The sequence below is a fragment of the Vigna unguiculata genome, chromosome 5, assembly GCF_037176805.1.
Source record: "Vigna unguiculata cultivar grain cowpea cultivar isolate G323 ecotype 2 chromosome 5, ASM3717680v1, whole genome shotgun sequence".
Taxonomy (NCBI): Eukaryota; Viridiplantae; Streptophyta; class Magnoliopsida; order Fabales; family Fabaceae; genus Vigna; species Vigna unguiculata.
In genome coordinates this window covers 4,865,863-4,892,176 of record NC_140796.1, presented here as the reverse complement: position 1 = coordinate 4,892,176, position 26,314 = coordinate 4,865,863, and the positions used below count along the sequence as shown (strand labels likewise).

The following is a 26,314-nucleotide window of genomic DNA, read 5'->3' as shown; positions in this document are numbered from 1 at the left end:
AATGCGTTGTATCCCTTTGTCAAAGTTTTTAGGTGGATTTGTTGAAGTGGGATTTGGCCTTGGTGACCCGAGAGAGACAAAGAGAAAGGAAAGAGCGCGTTATGTGGTTCTTGCCTCGGTAGTAGCAGAAACTCTCTGCATCATATAAAATGCTCAGTGAAATGAATTCAATGTTCGGAGATCTGAACAGGATCTCTCTGCATAATTCAGATCCAAAAACCAGATCTCGCTAACTGAGATCACTATTCTCTTCCTCTCACTTTTCATCCCATTTTTTCTCAAATCCCCTTTCCACTTTCTCGAGAAAATAATTTTCCGTCTTCTTTCTCTTTGCTGCTTCCTTCTTCCTCGCAATTTCAACTGCCACGGGCTCACAATGGCTCCAAGCTTCAACAAACGAAGAATCCTTCCCGCTTTTCGCATTTTCCTTCTACTCTCCCTTTTCTTCAACTTATCATCCACTTTCGCTCAGGTCAACTTCCCGTCCTTCGTTCTTTGCGTTTTCTCTCTCGAATCGTGGCCACAACGTGTTTTATTTCTATGTGTAGGATTCTCTCTTGCAGAACGCGAAGGAAGGAGTCGGTGGATCTGTGGATCTCGGTCGCCGCGGCAAAGTAAGCTTCCGTTGCCAATCTTTCTTTCTTTTTCACCGTTATTTGTCGTGACGTTCAATTGTGGAGAAAACTCAAACGAATGTGTTGAAATTGGAAATTAATTTTAGTGTGCTTTCTGTGAACAGATTGTGTTGGATGAAATAGATAATGGTTCGATCCTTTCTCTTGGCTTGGAATCCACCGGTCCTGGAATCTTCGATGCTTTTTTCGCCAGTTTATCGATGATCCTTGTCAGCGAGGTTAGTTTAACGAAACTGCGTTGTTTGATTTTGCTGACTATATTTATAGCAAGTGTGTTGTAAAGCATTTTCAGCGGATCCAATTTGGATCTCAAGAACAAGAGTCTTTTTATATATTTTTTTGTGTTTATAGAATTGTATAGGTTCGTGAAGGATTGTGAGAGCTAGTGAAATGTAGAAGACGAGTGTTGTGAGAATAAACTAGAATCAAACTTCATTGAATGAGTGAAGCATGTGATAGAAAGCTGGTGTGCGACCTATATAGGCTATATAGAGAAAATAACCAATTGATTGCTAATTGATATTGCTGCGAACTAGCTCAAATTTTCTTTTAGACTATATTATGAGAAATAGGAGCTATAAAGTCATTAAGAATACTTGTTTCATATGATACCTCTCTCTCATGTTTGAGTAATGCCTTTTAAGTTTTAACTGATTTTTTTTTTTTGTGCTAGATCGGGGATGAGACGTTTATAATAGCAGCTCTTATGGCTATGCGTCATCCTAAGTCAATTGTCTTGTCTGGTGCACTAAGTGCCCTGTTTATAATGACGGTAAGTGCCACAGCAATTAACTAGCAGGTTTAGTATTTTTGCTCTGTTGTCTCATCATGGGATGCTTTTTTCATAGTACTGTGATGGAATGGTTTCTGCAACTAGAGAGCACCCAGAAAGGGGCGCTCTTCCTTTTCTTATCAATGTTATCTGGATTAAAGTTATTGTGCGTGCAATTAGGTACTTTCTACTGGGCTAGGCAGGATTGTCCCAAACTTGATTTCTAGGAAGCATACAAATAGTGCGGCTACAGGTACAATTTCTCGGTTTGATACTTATTACTGAGCTGATTAGCATAGTTTGTGAAATTGCAAAACGCAGTTTACATAGTAATTGTTTTGAATTACAAGGGTTGTAGATTCTGCACGCTGCATTTTTTATAGAAGCTACAACTAGTTCTGTTCAAATGGTTTAGGAGTCTAAGGATGCAGTTGACTGGTGGTGCTGCTTATATCCATGCTTAAGTACTAGTTGGTTGCAAATTTTTCATCCATTTGTGCCCAGCCTTTGTGGTTCACACAAACTTCTGGTGGTGTTTAGTATAAATAAATTATATGGATTTAGCTTCATTGGCCGTTTGTTTGTGTTGTGTGTCTGTTCCAAATATGGTTTCTTTTACTTGTATGAACTCTTTTAGAATTCTAGTTAGCTTGCGCCTGAAAATTTGTTTGTGTCTTTATAAGTCAAAATTATATGCTACTCAACAATTTGTGAGCTATTTGCTTTTTGGATTGCCATTTATAACTTAGTGATTACCAGTTTCCAAATTTCTATTCATTATCTTGTGTTTAACGATGGCGTTATTGTCATTTGTAAGTTCAATTTTTGTTAAGGTGAAGCTGATTCTATTTCTTCTCTGTCACTTGCAGTTCTTTATGCTTTCTTTGGGTTAAGGTTACTATATATTGCATGGAGATCAACTGATTCAAAATCCTCCCAGAAGAAAGAAATGGAAGAAGTATGTTTTTTTTATTAAGGCTTTATAGGAAAATTCCGATGATGGCCTGAAATGCTTGCGAGTCACTCTAACACTTATCCTAATGTACTTTTTACTGTTGACTAAATTTTGTGGAAAATCACAAAAGTATATGGGTTCTACTCCTTGTTTAATGAATTTTACTCATGATTTTGTAGTTTTCAATAAATTTTAATTAAGGGAATATGTTGAAAGATGTGTATTAGTATGAATCGCTTGCACTTAAGAGGAAACACCTTCAAATAAGTTAGTTTCGTTGCTGCTTTGTTTTTTTCTTTAAATCGTAGTTTCCCCTAACACCTGCCATAAGGAGGGAAGCTCAATTATTTAACTGTAATCTTGCTGCAGCTGGCAGGATTCTATAGTTGATGTATTAATTAGTTCCTTTTTTTAAACAAAAAAAAGACTATCTGGTCAAATATGGAACATGCTAAGAATTATTCTTCTTGTTAACTAGGTTGAAGAAAAACTTGAAGGCGGACAAGGGAAAACTTCAGTTCGGCGTTTCTTTTCAAGATTTTGTACACCAATTTTTTTGGAGGCAAGTACACTTTTTGATTTGCATCAATTATTTGACAGACAATAGTCACATTTACACATGTTATACCATCTTATTTTTATGCAGTCCTTTATTTTAACATTCCTTGCTGAGTGGGGTGATCGTAGCCAGATAGCGACAATTGCAGTAAGAAAACTGGTCCCCTGTAGATCATTGAACATTTCATGCTTTCGTGACTGATTTTATGTCTTAGGTTTTGTCGGCAACATTAGTAGCCTTTCCCCCCTACATATTTCGTGACCTTTAATTTCCTTCTGCAGCTGGCGACCCACAAAAATGCTCTGGGAGTAGCAGTTGGGGCCTCTTTGGGTCACACCTTCTGTACCTCGCTGGCAGTGGTGGGAGGAAGCATGTTGGCATCTAAAATTTCCCAACGCTCCGTAGCTACTGTTGGTGGCTTGCTCTTCCTCGGCTTTTCCATATCTTCATACTTTTACCCGCCTCTATGATTAGTATAAGTGCATATTAATCTGATTCGTAATGGCTTGTGGCCTTCCTATCCCGCTTTATTTTTCCCCATAGTTGTCTCAATTGTAGATTTTGTTGTACTTGTTCCCTAGGAAAGCTTGATACTAACTGGAACATAAGATTTTGATTCCCATTCTTTTTTGTAAAATATGTTACGTTTTTGTTTCCTCACAATAGCCCATAGATAGCCATTGTTATTTATCATTATTTTTGAAAGGTGAAAGTATCGCCCTCTTTTCATGGTGCCTTCACAATTGGCCCTTTTTACTGCGGGTTAGCTTTGAGCATGAGATTGAATGATTGATGGACACCTAATTCTGGATTTTCACTATGGACTAATGGTTTATTGCTTATAGTCAGGATAATGTTTTGTGGCCTGATCGGCTTACTATTTGAAGGATGGATAACCCTCCTAGTGGTTCGAAATAGTCGGTGGTTAGTTTCTTGATGTGTTCTCTCGGTGTTCTTTTTCGAAAGTTTATTCTCGTTTGCCGCTATTACTTTCTGAGCCTGGGTTTTCGTTTTAGTTTTGTGCTATGAAAGTGCTAAACGCGATAATGAAAACAATGGCTTGTTATCACTTAAAATTTACTCTGCTTTTGGATTATGTATTTTCATATGTTCAAAGAGTGTGTGTGTGTGTGTATAATTTGGATTTGTAACTTATTTTAATTTGCAGAGAGTTTATTGATACATTGTAAGTAAACAAATCCGGTGTAGAAGTATATCTTCTCAACCGCTAATTATAAACGTTATCAAACTTTCCTTGCTTTCGTAATTTCGTAATCCTTCTTCTAACCGTGATAAGCATGCTCAAATTCAACCATTTTGTAAGTACAAGATGAACTATAATTTCTCCATTGAGTCGTGTTTGTAAAATAGTTTTATTATTACTTCTCATTCCTTTGTCTATCATCGTATGTGATACTTAAAGATGACCTGTGTTCCAAATTTAGAGCACATGATTTAGAGCTAACATTGGCCTTCACATTAGCTTCCTACGTATGACAATATTTTATCCAATGTCAAATCTACATTCAGTTTCATTAAGAGAATTCTTCCCCATACTTCAAGGTGTTGTAACACTACCTCTGGTACTAATGGATCTCATTCTTGCACCACTGCCAGGTGTAGCAGTACCACATAATACAGCACTCAAGCCAGCTTTTTCCTCCCAACATAGAAGACCCAGTACTTAAAATAGAGGAAAATTAAACTGGCATATCTTGTGCTAGTTGAGTTGTTGTCAACGTATTATCTAGGATACATGGGTAGTTATTTTCATTACAATTTAATACCTTCTTGATTGGAAGATCAATGCTATCGAGAAATATGGACAAGTTGAGTTAGAAGACTAATTTAAGTTTTTTATATTAATAAATGCTTTGATAGTATTTTTTGTATTGTAGCAATGATTGAATATTTTATTCTCTATTTATTTTTTACTCAATGATAATTGAATTGTTGATTAATGTAAGCAACATCATTATTTAAATAGATTAAATATCCACTAACGAGAAGAAAGTGGAAAAACAAATTAAAATTAACTTCTCTAAAGCAAATTTAGTATTAGTTTATGTATAAATTAATTTGAAGAAGTTATTTTTATACTTTTATTTAAAGTTGCATTAACTTGCAACTTTTTTCCTCGTACAGAAATTCTTCTTGGATAAACTCGGTCGTGGTGTTATTTCTTATGGAACTGAAACATTCGTTTGAGAAGTTTTACATCATACGAACCATACGAATATGAAGGTGAAAGTTGTTTCAACGCACGAGCTTTACAAAGGGCTTCAGACTGGGTGAAAGCACTTACTTTTATGGGTCTTGGATCATGTTATCGGATATATGGCAACCATGTTTATCTAGTTTTAGTGACCAATTATCGCATTACAACTACTATCCCATTTCACCCTCGTTACCGCCAATCATGCTCCTTCTTTCGTTCCACCATATCCAATGGTCCACCACCGCCGGGTATCCTTCATGCCCTCTCCGTCAAGAATGGCTCTTTTCAAACTTTGAACTGGGTTAACCATCTTTTAACTCTCTATGCTAAATCCAACAACATGGGCCATGCCCAGAAGCTGTTTGATGAAATTCCCCTCAAAAACACTCACACATGGACCATCCTTATATCAAGTTTTGCCAGAGCCGGCTCTTCAGAAATGGTTTTTAACCTTTTCAGAGAAATGCAGGCAAAGGGTGCTTGCCCAAACCAATACACCTTGTCCAGTGTCTACAAGTGTTGTTCGTTTGACAGCAATCTTCAATTCGGCAAGGGAGTTCACGCATGGATGCTCAGACATGGGGTTGATGTAGATGTCGTGCTGGGGAACTCTGCTCTTGATGTTTACTTGAAATGCAATGCTTTTCAATATGCGGAAAGGTTGTTTGAGTTGATGGATGAAAGGGATGTTGTGTCATGGAATATAATGATCGGTGCGTATCTGCGTTTTGGAGATGTGGAGAAGTCTCTTGACATGTTCAGGAGTTTGCCTTGTAAGGATGTTGTAAGTTGGAATACTATCGTGGATGGGTTGATGCAATGTGGTTATGAACGACGGGCATTGGAACAACTCCATTGTATGGTGGAATATGGGACTGAGTTTTCTGATGTCACTTTCTCCATAGCTCTTATTTTGGCTTCCTCTTTATCAGTTTTGGAGCTTGGGAGACAACTCCATGGGATGGTCCTTAAACGTGGCTTTGGTAGTGATGGTTTTACGAGGAGTTCACTTGTAGAAATGTATTGTAAGTGTGGGAGAATAGATAAGGCATCTATAATTCTCAGAGATGTTCCTCTGGATTTCCGGAGAAAAGGGAATGTTGGAGTTACTAGCAAAGAAACAAAGGCAGGAATAGTTTCATGGGGTTCAATGGTTTCTGGTTATGTTTGGAATGGGAAGTATGAAGATGGTTTGAAAGCTTTCAGGTTAATGGTTCGTGAACTGGTTGTAGTGGATATTCGAACAGTTACAACTGTTATTTCTGCTTGTGCTAATGTTGGAATTTTGGATTTTGGAAGGCATATACATGCCTACTTTCAGAAAATAGGGCACAGAGTAGATGCTTATGTTGGGTCTTCATTAATTGATATGTATTCTAAATGTGGTAGCTTGGATGGTGCATGGATGATTTTCAGACAAATCAATGAACCGAACGTTATCTTGTGGACTTCAATGATATCTGGCTGTTCGCTACAGGGTCAAGGAAGGCAGGCAATTAGTCTTTTTGAAGAAATGTTGAATCAGGGTATTAGGCCAAATGAGGTTACTTTTCTAGGGGTTTTAAATGCATGCAGCCATGCTGGGCTGCTTGACGAAGGTTGTAAATATTTTAGGATGATGAAAGATGCTTATTGCATCAATCCTGGAGTTGAGCACTGCACTTCTATGGTTGATCTTTATGGTCGAGCAGGTTGCTTAACCGAGACAAAGAACTTCATTTTTGAAAATGGTCTCTCTCACTTGACTTCTGTCTGGAAATCATTTTTATCATCTTGTCGACTTCATAAAAATGTTGAAATGGGAAAGTGGGTTTCTGATATGCTGCTTCAAGTTGCACCATCTGATCCAGGCTCCTACGTTTTGCTATCAAATATGTGTGCTTCTAACCATAGCTGGGACGAGGCTGCTAGGGTAAGAAGTTTAATGCATCAAAGAGGAGTCAAGAAGCAGCCTGGTCAATCTTGGATTCAACTAAAGGATCAAATCCATACTTTTGTCATGGGAGATAGGTCTCACCATCAAGACAAGGAGATATACTCATATCTGGACACTTTAATCGGAAGGTTGAAGGAAATTGGGTATTCCCCTGATGCCAAACTGGTCATGCAGGATGTAGAAGAAGAGCAAGGAGAAGTACTTATTAGTCATCACAGTGAAAAGCTTGCAGTAGTCTTTGGCATCATTAACACTGCCCATAGGCTCCCGATTCGAATTATAAAGAACCTCCGCATTTGTACAGATTGCCATAACTTCATTAAACATGTTTCTCAGCTTCTAGATCGTGAAATAATTGTAAGAGATATTCATAGGTACCATCATTTTAACCATGGTAGTTGCTCTTGTGAAGATTATTGGTGACATAGGTAAAACATACAATTACTATTATTAAGTATACGATATAGTCTTGATGTTCTGAAACCAGTCATGATGTCTTCATTTGTGCTACGTACATGTATCAGTGCATCTGAGACTAGTTGCAACAGAGTGAAAATGACAGCGGGGAATATTCCGAGACTTTCGTTCCAAGTTACATAAACTTTTTGGTTCCTATTTTTTAGCTATTTCTTTTTTTATTGTGAGATTCTAATTTGTATATTTATTTTGTTACCACATGTTAGACTTACCAATCATTTCAATCCTGGTGTCTTTTATGATGTTTCATCCTCCATATGCCGTTACAAGGTAATTGATGAAGTACTGCGTTAGATCAGATAAAACAAATGAAATTTATATTCTGATATTCTGTTTAGTCTACCCAAAATAATATATATATATATATATGAAAATTGAAAAATAATGAATGAAAATTGAAAAATAATGAAAATAGAAAATGTTTTAGGTAAACAGAGGGAAATTTATATTTCAGGTTAAAGAAGTGTTTAATTCTCAGTACTAAGTATCATAAAATCATAATAAATTAAACATGAAAAATAAGTAACATGTTGAAGCAGCTTGTGGGTTCTGGTCATTTGTTTCATAAAAACTTGTGGAACTTCCAAAGCTCCCAGTTACTAGCTTTATGTCACAAACTGACAAAAATAAATCATTGTTATTGGAATGGTTTCAGTGTTTGATGTACTAGTACTTCAGATCTCTCGTATTTTCCACCTTTGTCCAGTTCAGTAATCAACTTTGAAGTTTTTTTCGTGGAACAAAATTTAGCAGGGAAAGGAGGCTGCATGGTACAAACCTAAGCAAGAACTTGATACTTACAGATGACCTACTAATGGAAGACCACGAGCAGGAACCGAATCTAAGCCCCTTTTGTCTGCGTTGTTCAATCCAGCATGTTAAGCAACCTTCATTGCGCACTTGATTGAAAGGTAAAGCCTTTTACACTTGCCTATCATGTCTTATCTTCTTCATATTCTCGCATACATAGGACTCACCTAACTCTGAATCTTGATACTCAAGGTCTTGTACATCAAGGAAGCTCTGGCAAAATTCGTTAGTTATCTAGGTTCTGGTTTCGTAGCTTCTATGTAGGCCAATAGCGCTTTAATTATTGCTTGCACTATTCTCATATCTGCTATAATCATGCAAATCACAATGCTTTTTTTTTTGTATCGATAATTCTGCAAATTGGAATTTCTTTGATGCTCTGTGGCTTAACAATTTGTTCTGCAAGAGTCATATATGCACAATCTAGTTCTTAACATCAGAAAATCTTGAATACCATTGTTCCGTACCACAAAAATGGCAAATTCTGGTAGAATAGAACTGACAGAAGCAGTTGTTGAATCGAAGCAAATGAAAAATGTAGCAGTTAGTACAATTAATAATTTCAAACAGAAGAAACAGCACTGATATTTTCTTTCTCTGTTTTGGATGGCAAATAAACAAATAAATTATATGGGCAATTCGTTGTTTCGATGTGTGGTTGTGCATGCTTTAACTTCTCTACTAATCAACATTATATCTCACGGGAAAAATGCAATGGTAGAAAAGGACTCGATCGTGTTTTATTGTGCAAGTTGTTGTGGTCGTTATAGGTGAGACACAGCTTAAGAAAGAACCACTTGACACTTTTTGTCTCCTATAGGCTACAGGGTAAGTTAATTCTCAGTTATACTGTATGGACGCATCATTTGTTTTTAACAGATTTACATTAATCACAGACAAAATGAACACTATTATTGGTTCAAATAGTGATAAGAATAAGATAACCACTATTTTGAATGTTTTAAATCACATTCCAGGAACAGTTTATGTTCGTTACTATCATGAACATGAATTTGTTAGACCAGTAGTTTTTGTCGTTTGGTTAGAACGTGGTGCAGTGTAACCCCTCATATAGTCTCCATTCATCTGTTAAGTTATTCCTGTTGCTGCAAATTACCTCATAATAATGAATGATTTTGAGAGGGAATAAGTGAGATGAAAAGGAGAGAAGAGAGATAAGTAGACTTTTTAAGAAAAAGAAAAGTGTGTTGTAAAGACACTTGTGCCTAATAATATATTTACATAATGATTAAAAGCAAAAGACAACATACATAATTTATTTTTTTATCGAGTCTCACTTATTTAATTTAATTATCAAATTCTTAAAGTAATTTAATTAAATTATTGAATGAGGAATACAAAATAGGTTACACTTTTACTTTTCATTAAAAATGTGACTCCATCCATGATTTTCATTAGGAATAAACGTGTAAGGTTAAAAATGAGATAAGTCAACTTATACTTTATCTAAAATACTTCACACCTAAATCTCAAATATAAGGTTTGTCCTATTTATTTATTTCACGTAGACTTTTCTTCAAAGGCTAAGACCTTTAACGTAAGCTAATAAATTTAGTATTATTATTTATATAACTTCATAACTCAGTTTGTTAGGTTTAATATTTCCATTTTACTAAAGAAACTTTTAAGTGATTTTGTGAATGAGTTGAATTTGAACAAAGTTTAATGTAGGTAAGGTTGTGACATAATTTGATCCCTAAGTAAGAGTTGATTAAAGCTTCATTAACTTGCTAAGCTTTCGTTAATGAACTCACATCAAATTTAGTATGAAGAGAGACAACTCAACCTGTCTTCAACAAATCCACTTTCAATTCTCACAATCAATGATGCCATTCTTCTTTGCATTCAAGAAATATCAATTTTGGTCTCCATCGCCACGAGTTCAAGATTCATTCGGAGCTTCGCTTCGGAATCACTACTTCTAGATCGAGTCCAAAACAAGCAATAAAAAAATGGATAATGCCCTTTTATTTTTCTAACGAGAAAAAAAGAATGTACACTACAAACAAACTATAAAACAATAAGATATGATTGGTGACTTATTGTAGAAGAGAGGTAAGTGAAGAAACGAGGAGCACTTGAAGGAGCAAATTATGATGTGATATTATATTTCTTTGGTTCATAGTGTTTGATTTCGCTTTAGTCACTCACTACTCAACCAAACCCACTTTTTGAAGGTGATGTTCGTTAGAGACACAAATTAGGTTAAAAGAAAATACATATATATATATATATATATATATATATATATATATATATATATATATATATATATATATATATATATATATTGAAATGTTGCGTATGTGTGTATGTCACTTTCATTCACCAAACGGATTTGTTTATAAGATGTAGCTTGACTTTGTAGAGGTAATGATAAGATGTTCATAATTGTATTATAACAAGAAGTATATAGGGTGGGTAGGGCTATATATTGTAGTAGTGAAATCTAAGGTGAAAGGTTGCATTGCTCGAAGAAAGAATAATGAGACAAAGAATGGAAAGGCTTGTGATTCTTCCTTTCTCTGCTGGTTGCATCTCTGAGGCCAGTGTTGCTGTTGGTCTTCCTCAACCCAGAAGATCAAAACCAGACACCAATTCATCACCTCCTACAATAAGTCTCTCTCTCAATTAAATTTACTATTTTTATTTCTATTTCTCCATTATCATAAAACGTAAAGATTATATTTATTAGTCAAATCATGTTGAATTTAGATTTTCTACTAGATTTGTTGATCTTGTGTTATGTTTTATAAAATGTATTGATTTTGATATTTTAAATATATTAAAAAATATAAAATACCAACATTAATATATTTTTAATATTCAGAAGAGTACAACATAAAAAAAATTCAACCACGAATCTAGACTCGGTTAAGACTGATTAGTTAAAAAACAACTTTTGACTATGATCGTAATATATTCATTACAACAAGTCATGGAATGGTATGATTGTAAATAAAAGGAGATTTTGTTATGATTTTTAACAAATTTAACTAATTGTACTTCTTACTATGACGAATATATTTTTGTCTGACATTATTTAAAAATAATTTTAAATAAACTATATAATTTAAAACATTCGTGTGGATATATGTTTAAAATTTTATATTAATTATAGATGACATAAATTTAAATCTTAATTTACAAATCAATTTTATAAAATTAAATTAGAGCGAAAAAGATTATCTTCTTAAATTTCAGTCTGTTATGAATTATTTGAATTGTTTGATTTGTATCTTATTACGTGGTTTGTATAATTATATATATATTGCACGAGACAAGTGTAGAAGGAGCAAAGGGTGTTGAGGATTCAGAGACTTTGTCTGGTGAAAACATGAAGAACTCGTTGAGGTTGCTGGACGTTGTTCCAAAGCCTAACCTTTCCAATGGCTTCAACAGACTGTTCAAGGGTTTCAAGAATTTCTCTCAATTGTTTGGTACGTAATAACCTCATAAAATTCATCTCTGGATTTAGTTTGTAAGTTTTGATTGAACAATGTTGTTAAAAAGTTGTGTTGATGTGCAGTGGAGAAAGATGAATATGAAGAAATGGAAATAGACATGGAAATAGGGTGTCCAACAGATGTGCAGCATGTCACACACATTGGTTGGGATGGCATTGCAACTTCTAATAATGACCCTCTCATTCCTCCACAACTCCTCTCTCTATCGTCTCAATCTCTTCAACATCAAAAATTTCAAACATCATCGTCATCTCCTAATTAATGTTTCACTCTTTTAAGAATATTCTTATATGTCAAACTAGAAATGTGAGTTCATGTATTAATCGTTCAAAATATATATATTTTGGTGAGTTCAATTTACTATGTTGTTAGTCATGCTTTAGTTTCTATGTAAATGTATAATTAAACCAACGTCAATTATCTCTCTATATAAACTCATCGTAAGTGTTATTTTTCTTGAATACCAGAAAAGACATTGCATTGAACACCTTTGGAAAATATAAATACGGGTGTGAAAATGAATAATAAAAACCAAACCTTGCCACGAATTAATCCTCATTCGTTTTAATTTGTTCGATCCTATAAAACCACAAAGTTGTAAAAGGAAATGTTTAACATGTCAAAAGTTGTTGTAAGTTGAAAACGTTAGTACTTGAAGTCGATTTCGTGTTAACAAGTCAGGGTTTCATGCATATATATATATATAGCATTAAGAGATGGTAAGAAGAGGAGAGAGAATTTAGCATTTGTAACATGTTGAGAGTCATAAAATACATCATCATTTACATGCATCTCTATTGCACAAATAACTCTTCATTCATTGTCCATTTTTCATAGAGAATGAAATAGTAATAAAGAGAGAAACAAATCACTTGATGTAGTAAGGAAGGTCCAAGACATAGAGGAGGAAGTAGGCCCAAATAACACCCGAAATGCCTCCGAAGAAGAAGCCCCCGGTGAACTTGGCCCATCCATCAGCGGTCTGGAGCTGATCGGGCTGCTTCTTGCGGCCCGTTAAGGTCAGGGAAGGGGCCGTGGATGCGTCTCCCTCGTTGAACGATGAGATCCCATAGATAGTAAGGACGATGCTGAGAATCACCACAAGCCCACCAGCCGCGAGCGAGCCCGCTGCGCCGGCGTACTCGGTGTTCCTGAGAGGCCCGGCCTTCACGAATGGGCCGACGAGGAGGTAGCCGTGGGCCAGGCCCACTTCGATGCCTCTGAGGAGTGGGCTCACTGCGGTCCTGTAAGCAGGGAGGTTGGACAGGTACCAGGCGATCAATGGGCTGGATGTTACCGGCGTCTCGAGACTTCCGATGAATGGGTCACCGTTGATGGGCTGAATCACTTGATACGTTGGCTGCCACAAAAAAAAAAAAAGTGCATTCATTCACCAAATCCATAAACATGAGAACAACAAAGAGTTAAAATTGAATGTTTTGATTGTGAAGATTAAAAAGGAGAGTACCTTCTCTGATTGGATGGCCTTAACGGTGAAGGTAGAGTGCCTTCTGGAAGGGAAGAGAGGGAGTGGAGAAGAGGAAGAGAGACCCTTGGGTGAGACGAGAGTCCTAGTGAAGGTGGACTTGAGTTGAATCGCCATTGGAGAAGAAGCTGCCATGATTGGGTTTCTGAGAGAGAGTTCGTAGAAGACAGAGTGTCCCAATTGAGGAAGTGAAGTGGCTAAGTACTTTCATCTCTCACTGCAACATCAAGGTTGTGGCTCTTGAAGCCCTTCTTTTCCCATTGGTTGATATGCATATCAAAACCTTATCCCTTATCCAAAACCCAACCTTTCAATCTTCACTGGATATTTTTATCTCTTCATCGCCTCTTTCCGCTTCCTGGGCCCATCTTGCAGGCCCACTTCATGCTTCTTTCAACCCATCAACACTTCACAGTCCAACAACAAACTCCACCTCCGATTTTTCTTTCTGCACCCATATTATTAGTAAATGCACCCCCTAATAAGATACAATGACTACAATACCCTTCCTCATTATATCATGTCACAATTCCTGCTTCAGACAGAGGAGGAAGAAGGAGAATTAGTTCGCAAAAGAAACTCCTTCTATAACATATTTGTGATACAGAAAACCTTTTCCAAAATCTTGATCGGAAGATATTATATAAAAAATTTGAATCAATTTATATATAAAAAATAAGAGTTCGTTATTTATAATGATATATTAATCTAATAAACCTGAATATAGTTTTGATCTTTTAAGTTTTAAAACATGATAAAGAAAATATTAAATAAAAAAAAATGAAATGTCGGTCAAATTATGAAAGCAGTAGGTTATCCAGTGATAGTCAAGGGAGTTAAAGATGAAGACCGAGTCAAAAGTGTGACCAATAATTCAAATACTTGCTCCATACTCCATAGTTTGTTCAATGCCAGAAACTTCATTTTTTTCTTTTTTTAATTTTTGGATTCCCACAACTTTGTCGGTCTAATGTTTTTCATTGTTATGAATTTGTTTTTGTTGAGGCTGCTTTCTTGGGAAGAGAAAGACAAAGTTAGTGACAACAACGTTTGATTGTTATGCCACATTATCTTGACCATCCAAAACAACTCATTCCTTTCATCATCAAGTTTTACACATAAGCAATTAGGTCATCCACTTCGTCGATATGCCTCAACTAATCACACACATAAAACTAGGTAAGTTGATTATTCATAGTTCTATTTTCAAATTTTGTATTTAATAAAAAAATGTTTGACACTATTTAACAACTTATATAAAAATAAAATAGTTTTAATAAAAATTAACTTTTATATTTTTAAAAGAAAATAAATAAATAATTATAAAGAATAGTATCAAACGATAATAAAATAAAATAGTATCAAAATACTAATATTCTTATATTTATTATGATAAAATTACGGGTCATTCAAAATAATTCATTAAAAGAATATAATATTAACGAAATACTCAACTTACACAGAATATTAACAATATTCCAATTCAAAATTTAACGGATACACTTGTCCAAATTTTTTTGACAAAATTTCTTTTGAAATAAAAGGCTTTTTAACATTTATAATTCTTTAACTTTGAATCACTTCAAGAAGATAAATCATCGATTTTAATACACTTATTTAAAAATACAAATATAACTCACATAAATAACTGGCATCATTCAATCCAAATATTTTAAGACAAAAAAAAATCATAGTCTTCTCTCTAAAAAGATTAAACTTTTTAATGTCTTTAGAATTTAAGCAAATCTAAATTTTCACATATTTTTCATTGTAAATCGATTTGTTCGTTTATACTTTTCGTATTCATACTCATTGAAAAATAAATAAATAAAGATATCTATCTAATATCACATGCATAAATTTAGAAGAAAAAAGAAACTAATATATAGAAATGAAACAATATTCCGTGCATCACACGGATTCAAGTTCTAGTCACAGAAAAAAAAAAAGTTTTCTAAATTATAGAGAAAAAAGTAGCCGACACTTTTACCTTCTTTTTTTTTTATGATTCCTAACTTCACCTTCATATTACTTTCTTACAAATGGCTAAATCTTTTACTTTTTTTTTCTATCAATTATCCTGTGATTTTCTTCCTTACGTCACTCGAAACACAGTACAAAAGTCATTAAGTATAAAATTAACAACTATTCATCGTAAAATTTTTATAAATAGAATTAAAATAAATAAATATTTTATTTTTAATTAAAATAAAGTAATAAAGTTGTACTTTTTATCCAAATAAATAATTTATCTAAAAACTTTATTAAAATATCATTTTCCTAATAAATAAGATATAGCTGAAAGATTCATTCCAAGTTATTAGTCATGGTTAAGATAGGTTAGTGTTAATATTTTTCTATATGTACCGAAAAATTTAATTTTTTGTATGATGGGATATAAGAATATGCATTTTAATGAAAATATTTAAAAATAGTGTAATGTAATACATAAATAGGAAGCTTCGGAGTTTGAAGGGAAAAGATTGAAGAAGAAGAAGAGTGTAACGTCCTACTGAAAGGGGCTGGTGAGTAAGTAAAGCGTGTCTGTAGTTATTGATTTGGATAAAAAAATTGAAATTGATTGGATATAATCGAAGTCGGTGGAAGAGTAACGTTGGTGAAAGCAGAAATGGAAATGGTGCATAAGTTTAAAATAATGCAAATAATCTATAAAGATATATACAGAGCAGTTTTTTTTTTCTACTTTTTAAAATATCGATTTTATTTCTTTAAATATAATTATTTATTAAATTTTTAAAAATTGATTGTTACTTTTATAATTTTTTATAAAATCAGATATTTCTATTTTTTCTCTTCCTTTTTATTTATTAATGGTTATTCTTTTATCTATTCTGATATATTTTACTTTATTTTTAATAAATATAATTTATATATATATATATAAACTTAATAACATTATAATATTATCATCTATTAATATAATATCACACATATCTAAAAAATTGTATACTCACATGTTACGCTAATAGTTCAATAATAATAATAATAAAGTAGGACATACAAAGTTCAAACTTAAAACAGAATTTTTTTCGTGATGATATTAATTTTTCTACAGCGATATAACATTGAATAAGTGCATGTTTGGTTTTATTTTTAAAATATTTACAATCAATTTTTGTTAATAAATTGTTCAGAGACACTTAAAATCAATTTTTAAAACTAATTGTAAATGAAAAATTTACATTAAAGAGAAATAATTCTTTCTAACTTCTTCATCAACCAAAATTGATTTTCCTACATCAAATAAAATCAATTTTCTCAAAGTATTTTCAAACACATCCTAAATATAAGAGTCTAGGTTGTGTTTTTCACATAAATAACACTTCTCTTTCTTATGTATTTACTATCTTACTTATATAGGTTAGAATTTGAAATTGTTTACATTATAAAATTAATATTACAAAATGATATTTTTCTTGTTTGTCAAATTTTTAGTTTTTCAAATATGTTTTTTTTTAAGGTATCATTTTACTCTCTATAATGTGATTTTGGTTTTAGTCTTCATCTTCCATGCATTTAGTTGTTATCTTAAGTGTGATTAGCTCATAAATAATTTGCGTGAATCATTCAAAAATTCAAATTTATGTTGGTAAAAATCTTTTAATTTTTTTCCAAAATTCATGATTCTAAAGGTTTCATTTTCAATAGATGTTTTGTGGATGTAGCTAATGAGTTCTGGTTCATTTGTTATTCACCATTGTCACTAATTCCAAAAATGTCCATAATATTTATTGGGGAGATGAAATTCGTAATATTTTATTTGAATTGGAGATGAATTTAAAGAAGTGAAAAAATAAATAGTAATAAAATATAAAAAAAAGAGGTAAAATTCATAAACGTGTTGATTGAGCCTGTTTACTACTATTAATGAGCAAAAATTTCACTGTTTTTGTGGAGACCCAAAGTTTCAGCTTCTAATCTTTTTCTCTCTGCCACACCACTCCTCAAAACTTCATCACTCTTTACAGCACCTCTCCTCTCTTCTTTTCCTCTACCTTCTCTCTACCAAGAAGAGAATTCTGAAATTTTACTCTTCATCCATTTTAGAGCCCAGACCTAAGGCTAGCTCGTGATTCCCAATCTCAACTGCCATTCCCCTCCTCCATGTAAGTTGTACCTAATCTTTACATTTTCTTCTTCAATTCGAAAATTGTAAAGATTTCCTTACTGTTGAGCCAATTTTGAGAACCAACAATCATTCTTATTCTCTGAACCTGCATTTCCAGCTTATTAGGTTGTACAATTGAGGAGTTCTTGGTTGAAAGGATTCTAACTAGTTAAAAATCCTATAGAGGTAAGGGAAGCTAATTCTTCTTCTCAAATTTGTGTAGAAAATCCATGGATGAGTATGAATTATGTAATTAAGTGATGATTTCGTGTTTGTAATGCGTATGTTAGTGAAAATTACTCGTTGTTTGTTAGAATCTGATTTGTTGCATGTGGGAACAGATGTGTGACCTGATATTTTCGCCTAGGCGAGTTACTCTCGCCTGAGCGAAAACATTAGGAGATGCACCTCTGTTCCTGCGCGAAGACTCGCCTAGGCGAGCTGGGGTCGCCTGAGCGAGATAGCGATCTCGCCTGGGCGAACCAGCCTAGCCTGAGCGAGAATTCGCCCAGGTTTTTCTTTTTGCCCCTGTTAGTGCCTCGCCTAAGCGAGATGACTCCTCGCCTAAGCTAGACTTTCTAGCCTGAGCGAGATGTACTGTAGTTGTAGTGTTTTAAATCTGTTTTCCTCAGTAAAAATATATGTTTTAAAGCATCTTTTTGCAATTTAGACATAGTATGATTGGAATGCTACCATTAATGTGTTGAATGATTTAATTAGATGAGTTTAAATTTGAAAAAGAGGAAGTTGAATGGAATTTCAAGGGAAATTCAAGTGGGGTGGTAGTGTGTGTAAGGATGTGAGGAATCTAAATGGTTGGTATCCTGAAACTCCAATAATCATTCAAGCTCAGATAGAGTAGAATGAATTATGTCGTGAGGAGTAGCAGGAGGTCCTCGTCGTCGGACTTGATCAAGTCTTAGACGTGGAGGGGACTTACCCTGGGAACGGTTTGGTGAATACTCCATGTGTCCTGACTCTGCAGAGTCTGGAAATCATTGCAGGTGCAAGCCACCAAGAGCTCCAACGTCACTTACACAATCCGGATATAGAGTTTAAAATTTATGATTGAATTACATGCTATAATGACATCTTTTGTTGCGAAGTGTGTTGATATTTGTTTCTTTCAGTTAGCTTACCCTTCTTGTTGTGTGTCTGCTTTTGCATATTACCCCTTTGCAATGATCACCTATGTTTGGTGGGAGCAGAGCTGAAATCAAGTGGAGACGCTTCCCTTTGAGCAGAAGTTGGAGATTGGCAAGGAGTGCCATTGTACTTAGACTTTACTGTTTTATTTTGAGGTTTTGGGTGTAGTCTAGTATTCATTCTACCCCCTCTTACTTGATGTATATGAGTTCGTAGACGTTTTCGCGTGGAGGACTGTACTAGAGATGTTTTTTTTTTACGCGTGTTTTGTTTGCTCCTACTATCTGCTATGTTTGACCATAATATAATGTTTTGTTTGATAGTATGAAAAACTATTAAATGGGATGTTACAGTTTTAGGTGTGTCGTTATTTAGGGGTTAACTTTTGTGAAATTGTCATAAAATTTTAGAACATGGTGGCAAATTTGTATTTTTTTTTATCCAATCCAACAAAACTATTCTTGGAACCAGATGAGAAATTCAAAAGATAACGGACTTTTAAAATTCATCTCTTCTATATGTACTAAAAAATTCATCTTTTCATGACGTAAAGAAAATATTTTAGTGTAAAAATAAGAAATAGAAAATACGAAGTTTCCGAAATTGAGAGGAAAAGATTGAACATGAAGAGTCTAAGTCACTGATTTGACAAGACAAGTTTCATTTTCATTTAATAAAATATTGAAAGGAGCTGACGAAGAATTCATAGTCCCACTTCACCGTTGGCGATGACTCACTTTGACTGAGATGCAAAATAAATCGTTCCTTATTTTATTAATTCATTTTTTTTTAAATTGAGTGTGAAAAGAAAATACATATGTATTTTTTTAAAAAAGTAATTCTATAACTTTTTTTTTTATGAATTCGAAATTTATTTAGATTTTTAAAATATATTTTTCCTATCACAAATTCTATTCGGTTTTTTTAATTTTGTTTTCTTCTAATCGTATTTTATATTTTAAGAAATATAGATATTAATTTTATTAAATTAAATCATTTTTAAAGATATATTGTATCTTATTTTCAATATTTTTTATAATAAGTTTTGAGATTTAATAAATTTGGATATTTTCAATTGAATTTTATCAAATTTGTATAGTTTATTAAACAATAAAAAATTGTATATTTGTCAATTGAGTGTTTAAATTACGTATAAATTAGATTATGAGGTTAGTATCTTACTTGGTCACCTTGGTTATTGTTACTTCTAATTTTGTTTTTATATTATATGATGTACTTTTTGTGATAAACGTAATAGGTATTTTTAGTGTTCGTAAACAAAAATAAAAGGGAAAGCAAAAGGAGTAATTAAATTCGTTGGAAGAGTGCAAAATAAGGATGAAGTTGGATTTGTGCACAAGAGACATTCAATGAGACTCAGCAAAATTTTACGACTTACTTGAAATTTAGTTTCCTTTATTGTTTTAGATATATAATTTGTTTTGAAATTTCTAACAAATTTATACTTAAAAATTAAAAATTATAAAATTATAAATATTACCTGTTTTCGAAAATAAGCTTGAAAAATTTATTATTTATATTAATACATTTAAATAAAAAAAGTTATTAAAATTTTGCATCTTGATATTGTATATGTAATTAAGAGAGAAAATTATAAAACAAATAATTCCTTATGTGGTCTAGTTTGTAGGTCCACAAGCCAAATGTTATGTATGACAAACCAAATAAAATAGTCCATATTTCCTATGCAGAGAAGGTTGACTCGACCCACTTTTTGTGGATCAAATGTGGAATGAGCCGAAATGGGCATGACGACCCATATTATCATTCGTAACATGATCATACTTTGACTTGACTTAGGGTAGGCTCAACTTGGCTTCAATAGGTCATGGCCTAAGATCATCTTAATAAGATTATGACAATTTGGTCTTAACCCAACTTGACTAAATGTAAGTCAACCTCAAATGAAATTAACTTAGACCCATTCCAATTTGATTGAATGTTAGCTCATTCTAACTCGACTAGACTTGGGTCTAAGTCGACTTTGCTCGATCTAAACCTGAGTCAACTTGGCTTGATCCGAGCCTGGACCAATGCAACTATATTTGACATTGAGCCGACTCAATTAGAATGAGCTCAAATTAACTTGACTTGACTCTATCCCTGGTTGCTCAACCTGACCTGAAAAAAGCACAATAACTTAAGTATAAATCGATTTTACTTTGTTTTAATATATGATTCGACCTAATTTTACATGACTCAAAATGATTTAGATAATCATTAATTTGAGATTTTCAAAATCTAAAAACTTATTCACTATATACCCAATCTAAACCCAAGTGAAATATTAGACTTAAAATCTGAAAAATATAAATTTATATTTAACATAAGTTTATTTAAATGAATATGCATTTGATACTTTGTTTTCTTAACTTTTTAAAGTAAAAATATTTTTTGAGAAAGTTCAATTTGTTTAGAAGTCAGAAAAAAAGTAACTTTTCCCTCGAGCTAAAGAAAATGTTCACATTACTTTTTAGCCTTAGAAAAAAGGTTAAAACATGAATATTTTAAACTAATACCAATCGTTTAAAACCATTTTTTAAAATCAATCCAACACCAATGACAAATACCGAAATAATATACAACAATCTCTTGCATTACTTCTAATAAATCAGCATAAAACTACACATCATACTTGCATGCTAGAATCAAAACCCTTCACACTCCGTGTTTACCCATTTTGAATTTTGAGTCTTAGCAAAGTTCATCATTTTTTACATTAAAAAAATCACATAAACCAATAATAAACATAGTTCAATGGATTAGATGATCTTGTTGAAAGGAACAACAACCTTTGATTCAATGCATAGTAACATCTGTTCATACATCACGTTTCAATCAATCGTTACCACAATTGGTTGGTTTACACTTCTACAAGTAGGTTTAGTTTGACTCAACGTGAATACGAGGAATATTTTGTATCATACTCAATTCAAATTTTACTATATAAATAATAAATAATATTTTATTGTTGGTTAGCTAGTTTGGAGTACTATGTATTTATTTATCTTAATCACGAAAACTTGTAATTATCTCTTTTATAATATTTTTTTCACGGGTTAAAGTGTGATGTATTTGGGCAAAACACTTAAAAGATGCAAAATGGTATAATTTTAAAGTTTGTGAGCTTTCATTACATTAAAATTGTAATAAAATGACATGAGTTCAATTAAAATTAGAAAAAAAATACAACAAAATAAAATCGCACCAAAATAATACAACTTTTTAAAATAAAGTCATAACTTCAAAATTATACTATTTTAATAATTTTAAAATTAAAATTCTCCATTTTAATAATTTTGATAATATATTTGGCGGTAGACATTACTTCTATAAAATTTTATTTTGAGAAACAAATTATCTATTTTATTATATCTTTTCGCTAATTATCTCTTACGATTTTAAAGATTTTTTTTTTTTATTTCTCTCGTTACTTGTATCTCCTTTTCATCTTGGTAATTCAACTTCAATTCCTTTATATCACAGTTTTTATGAAGTTAATGAAGAAACATCTTTAAACTTCTAACCAACATAATATGTGATTTAGATTATTTATAAAATTAAAATACCTTATTTTATGATAATTATTTTTTGTACTTTTAATACTATTATATGTCAAAATTATCTGCAATACCCTCACTCATTAAGATTTTACTAATTTAATTAGTAAAACTTACAAAACGTTTTCAATGATTTAATGTTCCCTAAGTTAAATTATTAGTTTATATGCGGTAATAAAATTATTACATGTGAGTCATATCAAGAAAAAACCCAAAAAATAAAATAACCCTTTCATGTTCCTAAAATATTGTATTGTTATGGGTGCGTTTATTTCCTTGAAAGCTTTAATATATCATTGATGAAAGGGAAAGCAATAAATGTTTTTAAACAATTACAGCTGTAATATTTCGCAATATATTACAAATTATATATATAATATTTTACAATCATTATTAAATTAATAAATTTACAACATTAAACTATTTGGGATGACTAAAAATGTAAAATAGCTTTTGATATAGAAAATAACTAAGGAAATTCTTCTTAATTTAGTCGAGTAACGTTATATATATTATAACAAAATATGTAGTTATGTAGTTTTATACCATCAAACTATAAATCACATAAAACATTTAGCATGTATTCTCTCTAATATTCCTTAACATAACACTTGTAACATCACATATCAATAAAATCAAATACTTTAATTACATTTTTAAAAACACCATTACTGATATACCAAATTAATCTTCATTATTAATAAGGTTTAACATTTTGTACTCACTATTTGTTAACATAACATATAACATTGATACAAAACACAAATATCGAAAATATTTAATAGAAGTACGCAAAATAAATATAAAGTTATTACATACCATACAAAATGTCCTATGATTTTATAATTTTAAAATATTTCATTAATAATAAATTATTTATAATATTAAAAAATACATCGGAGGAAAATGTGATGTAAGGAAAGGGTGACGGTAATAATATTAAAAGAAAGAATAATAAATAAAGGAAGCGTAGTTCACTGCGGGTTCCTCGCAAGAGCGCCAACAGCAAAATCTAGTTGTACGCCGTTTTGGAATCAGAAGGGGAAAACCCCCAATTCGTTCGAAACGGCGTCGTATTGACGTTCCCACCTCCTTAAAAGGAGGAATAGAAGAATCCCAATAACAAGAGATTCTGAAAATTATAACTTCGCCATCGTCTCTTCTCCGTTTTCTATATAACACACATTCAATAAAAACCCAATCTTTCATATTTTCGAGAGAGATTCAGACATAGCATTGAGGCCTGGAACAACAACAATGGGGTTGATCGTGGAGGTCGAGAACGGCGACGACAACGACGCCGTTCTGGTTCCGCCCCCTAACTTCGCCATGGTCGAGGACTGCATTTTCCGATCCGGCTTTCCTACCTCCTCCAATTTACCCTTTCTCCAAACCCTAAACCTTCGCTCCATCATGTTCGTCTCTCCCGTCCTTCAATTCTCATTCTTAAAGTTTCTTTTTCACGCTTCTAGTCATTGGTTTTTCCCTTCCGTTTTCCTTGAATAAAGAATTAAATTAAAGAATTCTGTAATGTGTCTCATATTTTTATTTTTCCGCAGATTATGTTGTGTTTTTTAATGTTTAGCGTGAAACTTAAATACGAGGTTGCGAATTGGTGCAGATACCTGTGCCCTGAGCCTTATCCTGAGGAAAATCTAGAGTTCCTTCGGTCGCAGAATATTCGGCTCTTTCAATTTGCAATTGAGGGGAAAACGGTAATTTTTTTATTCTCCCGTACTGCTACTACTATTACTATTATTATTATTATTATTATTATTATTATTCATGTTCATATATTGCGTTGAAAGGTGTTTTTGTCGCGTGGTATGTGATTCATGTTGTTTTGAAGTGATTCTATTTACGATATGGGATATTTGGATTCTCTTGATTTTGGTGACAGATTTTATTGAAATGCCTGTCAGGTCAAGGTTTATACTGATGGATAAATTCTCACTATCAGAATAAGAAAAATAAAAAAGACTAAATTCTTCTACAGATTAAAATCAACTTTTGCGTCTAAATTTTATGAAAACTCTCTCATTTACTTTCTTTAAAATTTGAAATGTTCTAGTTGATTTCAGCCAGGAGAGAAGTGGGATTCACTATAGTTTGTAATTTTTTATTTTTTTTTTTGCCTTGTAAGTGTTTATGGTGAAATTTATTCGAGCAAAGACTTGATAAGTTTGGTTCTGTCATGTGCAGTTTTTCTTTTGGTACTTATCATGCCAGACTCTTGATCTGGTTTTTTCTTAAACTATTAGTTTCGGTATCGAGTGAGTATCTTTCTGCGTTAAGGAAGAATTTTGAGTCAATCAAGGATACCTGTTGCTGATGGATGCATTTGAATTAAGGAACCAGTGTTGGTACCTTGTTAACCTTTCATTTATTTTCCAGCGATAACAAGTTTTTGTACTGTGTGCAGGATATTTCTACCCCTATTCTGAAGGATTCTGTCATGGATGCACTGAAAGTTCTAATTGGTACTCAAATATAACAACCATAGATTTGTTTTTCCATGTGTGTATATGTATTCTTGGTGTTACTGCATTGTCTCTCGTTTATTTGATATTAATAAGTTCCTGATTTTTGTTGTTGTTTCAGATGTGAGAAATCACCCTGTTTTGATCCACTGCAAGCGAGGAAAGGTATAAAAAGATTCACAAACTGTAAATTTAGGGTGTGTTCGGTCTCTATTGTTTAGAAAATATAAAGACAGACACATCGAGTTCACCACTCCAAGAACATCATCTTAAACTAGGACAACAAAGTAGAAGAGGGTCATACAAAAATTCCCCAAGCTTTCTCTGTTAATTTGTTTTAAAAGAGCTTTCTAACTTAATAGATTTTGGAGGATAATTTGGTTGTTCAATGGGATGAAATTATTTCAAAAGGAGAAAAATAAGAAGGAAACAAAACAGATCTATAATTCTTTTTTGTTCTTAGTTGTTTTAAATAAATATTCTGATGAATCGGCTCTTCTTTTATGCAGCATAGAACTGGTTGCCTTGTTGGTTGCTTGCGAAAATTACAGAATTGGTGTTTGTCTTCTGTATTTGAGGAGTACCAACGATTTGCTGGTGCTAAATCCAGGACAATGGACTTAACATTTATAGAAATGTTTGACATTCTAAGCCTGAGCCAGTGCCTTTACAGCATAATCTACCAGTACCATGGATATGGTTCAAAAAAGCGTCGGTTGTTGTACAAAGATGAGAATTTACAGAAGCCCCGATTGACATCATTTTAGCTGTGACGGGATTTTAATTTTTTTCCTTTTACTTGGTAGATTTCATACTTCATATAGTTTTCCTCAGATTCATTCAACGTCATTTCAAATATCTTTTAAGACTACTACTACTGCTAAAGAAAACCGTGTGGTCTTTTCTTTTCCTTTTTCTTTTCCACCTTCCCATTTACCCTTATTATTTACATGGTCTTGCACCTATAGAAATACAGTCGTGCAAGCAATTCATAGAAACGGGTCTACCATTAATTGTGAGTGTAGTTTTCTGAGGTCATGTATCTGTAAGCAAATAATAACCATTGTTAGTGTATAAGAAAATTTGATTTGATAGTTCCAAGGAATGGATCCATCAATATTTTGTCATGATCCTTCTGAAGTAAGAAGGGGGTAAGCAGCATAGTGAAGGGAGCAACTTGGAGTGGTTAGCGTTTGATATTTGAATGTTGGAGTTTAGTTTTTATTGTCCATATAAGTGAAAAGGTAGAAGAGCTTGTCCAACAGGAATTCGTGAAGAAAAACAGTGTATCGTTTTCCTTTTTGATTTATAAGCTTTTGCTTTGTGGATGGCAATGAAACACTCCAAAGCAAGAAAAGAAGTGTTTGATCGATGTAAAGGAATGCTATTATGTCGTATTTCTTGAATTGTTTCTGTATATACTTTAGCCTCCTTTTCTACTGTATGTTTTATTAGGCAAATCCTGTTTTTCATTTTCTTAACATTTCTTGGTATATCATTTAACCAAAAACTTTAGAAATGAAAACGTGTAACTATATTAAATTTTAATATCCACAGCTAGTAAACAGAAAACAAAAAGGATTTTGTGGAATAAAAAAATATACACTGAAATCACATTTTTATTACATATTTTTAATTTGTA

General features: G+C 32.7%; 4 protein-coding genes and 1 pseudogene across 5 annotated transcripts; 4 read left to right on the top strand and 1 right to left on the bottom strand.

Moving 5' to 3' along the window:
- Positions 1–64: 64 nt before the first annotated feature.
- LOC114185471 (GDT1-like protein 3) lies at positions 65–3,584 on the top strand. Its single transcript, XM_028073205.2, has 9 exons — positions 65–472; positions 549–614; positions 740–853; positions 1,309–1,407; positions 1,588–1,660; positions 2,277–2,365; positions 2,841–2,924; positions 3,009–3,068; positions 3,203–3,584. The coding sequence occupies exons 1-9, from the start codon at positions 377–379 to the stop codon at positions 3,389–3,391; spliced, it is 870 nt and encodes a 289-aa protein (XP_027929006.1). The 5' UTR covers positions 65–376; the 3' UTR covers positions 3,392–3,584.
- A 1,476-nt stretch (positions 3,585–5,060) lies between these two features.
- Positions 5,061–8,737, top strand: LOC114184989 (pentatricopeptide repeat-containing protein At2g03880, mitochondrial pseudogene; annotated as a pseudogene).
- Positions 8,738–10,745: 2,008 nt separating this feature from the next.
- Positions 10,746–12,210, top strand: RIC4 (ROP-interactive CRIB motif-containing protein 4). The gene is made up of 3 exons (XM_028072447.2): positions 10,746–11,001; positions 11,674–11,823; positions 11,913–12,210. Exons 1-3 carry the CDS (start codon positions 10,869–10,871, stop codon positions 12,110–12,112), a joined length of 483 nt encoding a protein of 160 aa, XP_027928248.1. The 5' UTR covers positions 10,746–10,868; the 3' UTR covers positions 12,113–12,210.
- Positions 12,211–12,567: 357 nt separating this feature from the next.
- On the bottom strand, positions 12,568–13,618 carry PSAL (photosystem I subunit l). Its single transcript, XM_028072446.1, has 2 exons — positions 13,319–13,618; positions 12,568–13,210 (listed from the first exon to the last, which is right to left on the bottom strand). Exons 1-2 carry the CDS (start codon positions 13,469–13,471, stop codon positions 12,719–12,721), a joined length of 645 nt encoding a protein of 214 aa, XP_027928247.1. The 5' UTR covers positions 13,472–13,618; the 3' UTR covers positions 12,568–12,718.
- Positions 13,619–23,206: 9,588 nt separating this feature from the next.
- On the top strand, positions 23,207–26,089 carry PFA-DSP5 (Phosphotyrosine protein phosphatases superfamily protein). 2 transcript variants are annotated; one of them, XM_028073907.2, is made up of 5 exons: positions 23,207–23,607; positions 23,814–23,907; positions 24,615–24,672; positions 24,794–24,837; positions 25,182–26,089. In XM_028073907.2, exons 1-5 carry the CDS (start codon positions 23,450–23,452, stop codon positions 25,437–25,439), a joined length of 612 nt encoding a protein of 203 aa, XP_027929708.1. In that variant the 5' UTR covers positions 23,207–23,449; the 3' UTR covers positions 25,440–26,089. The 2 variants fall into 2 exon arrangements, with proteins under 2 accessions (XP_027929708.1, XP_027929709.1); XM_028073908.2 differs by having other exon boundaries at positions 23,373–23,607; positions 23,752–23,907.
- Positions 26,090–26,314: the final 225 nt, after the last annotated feature.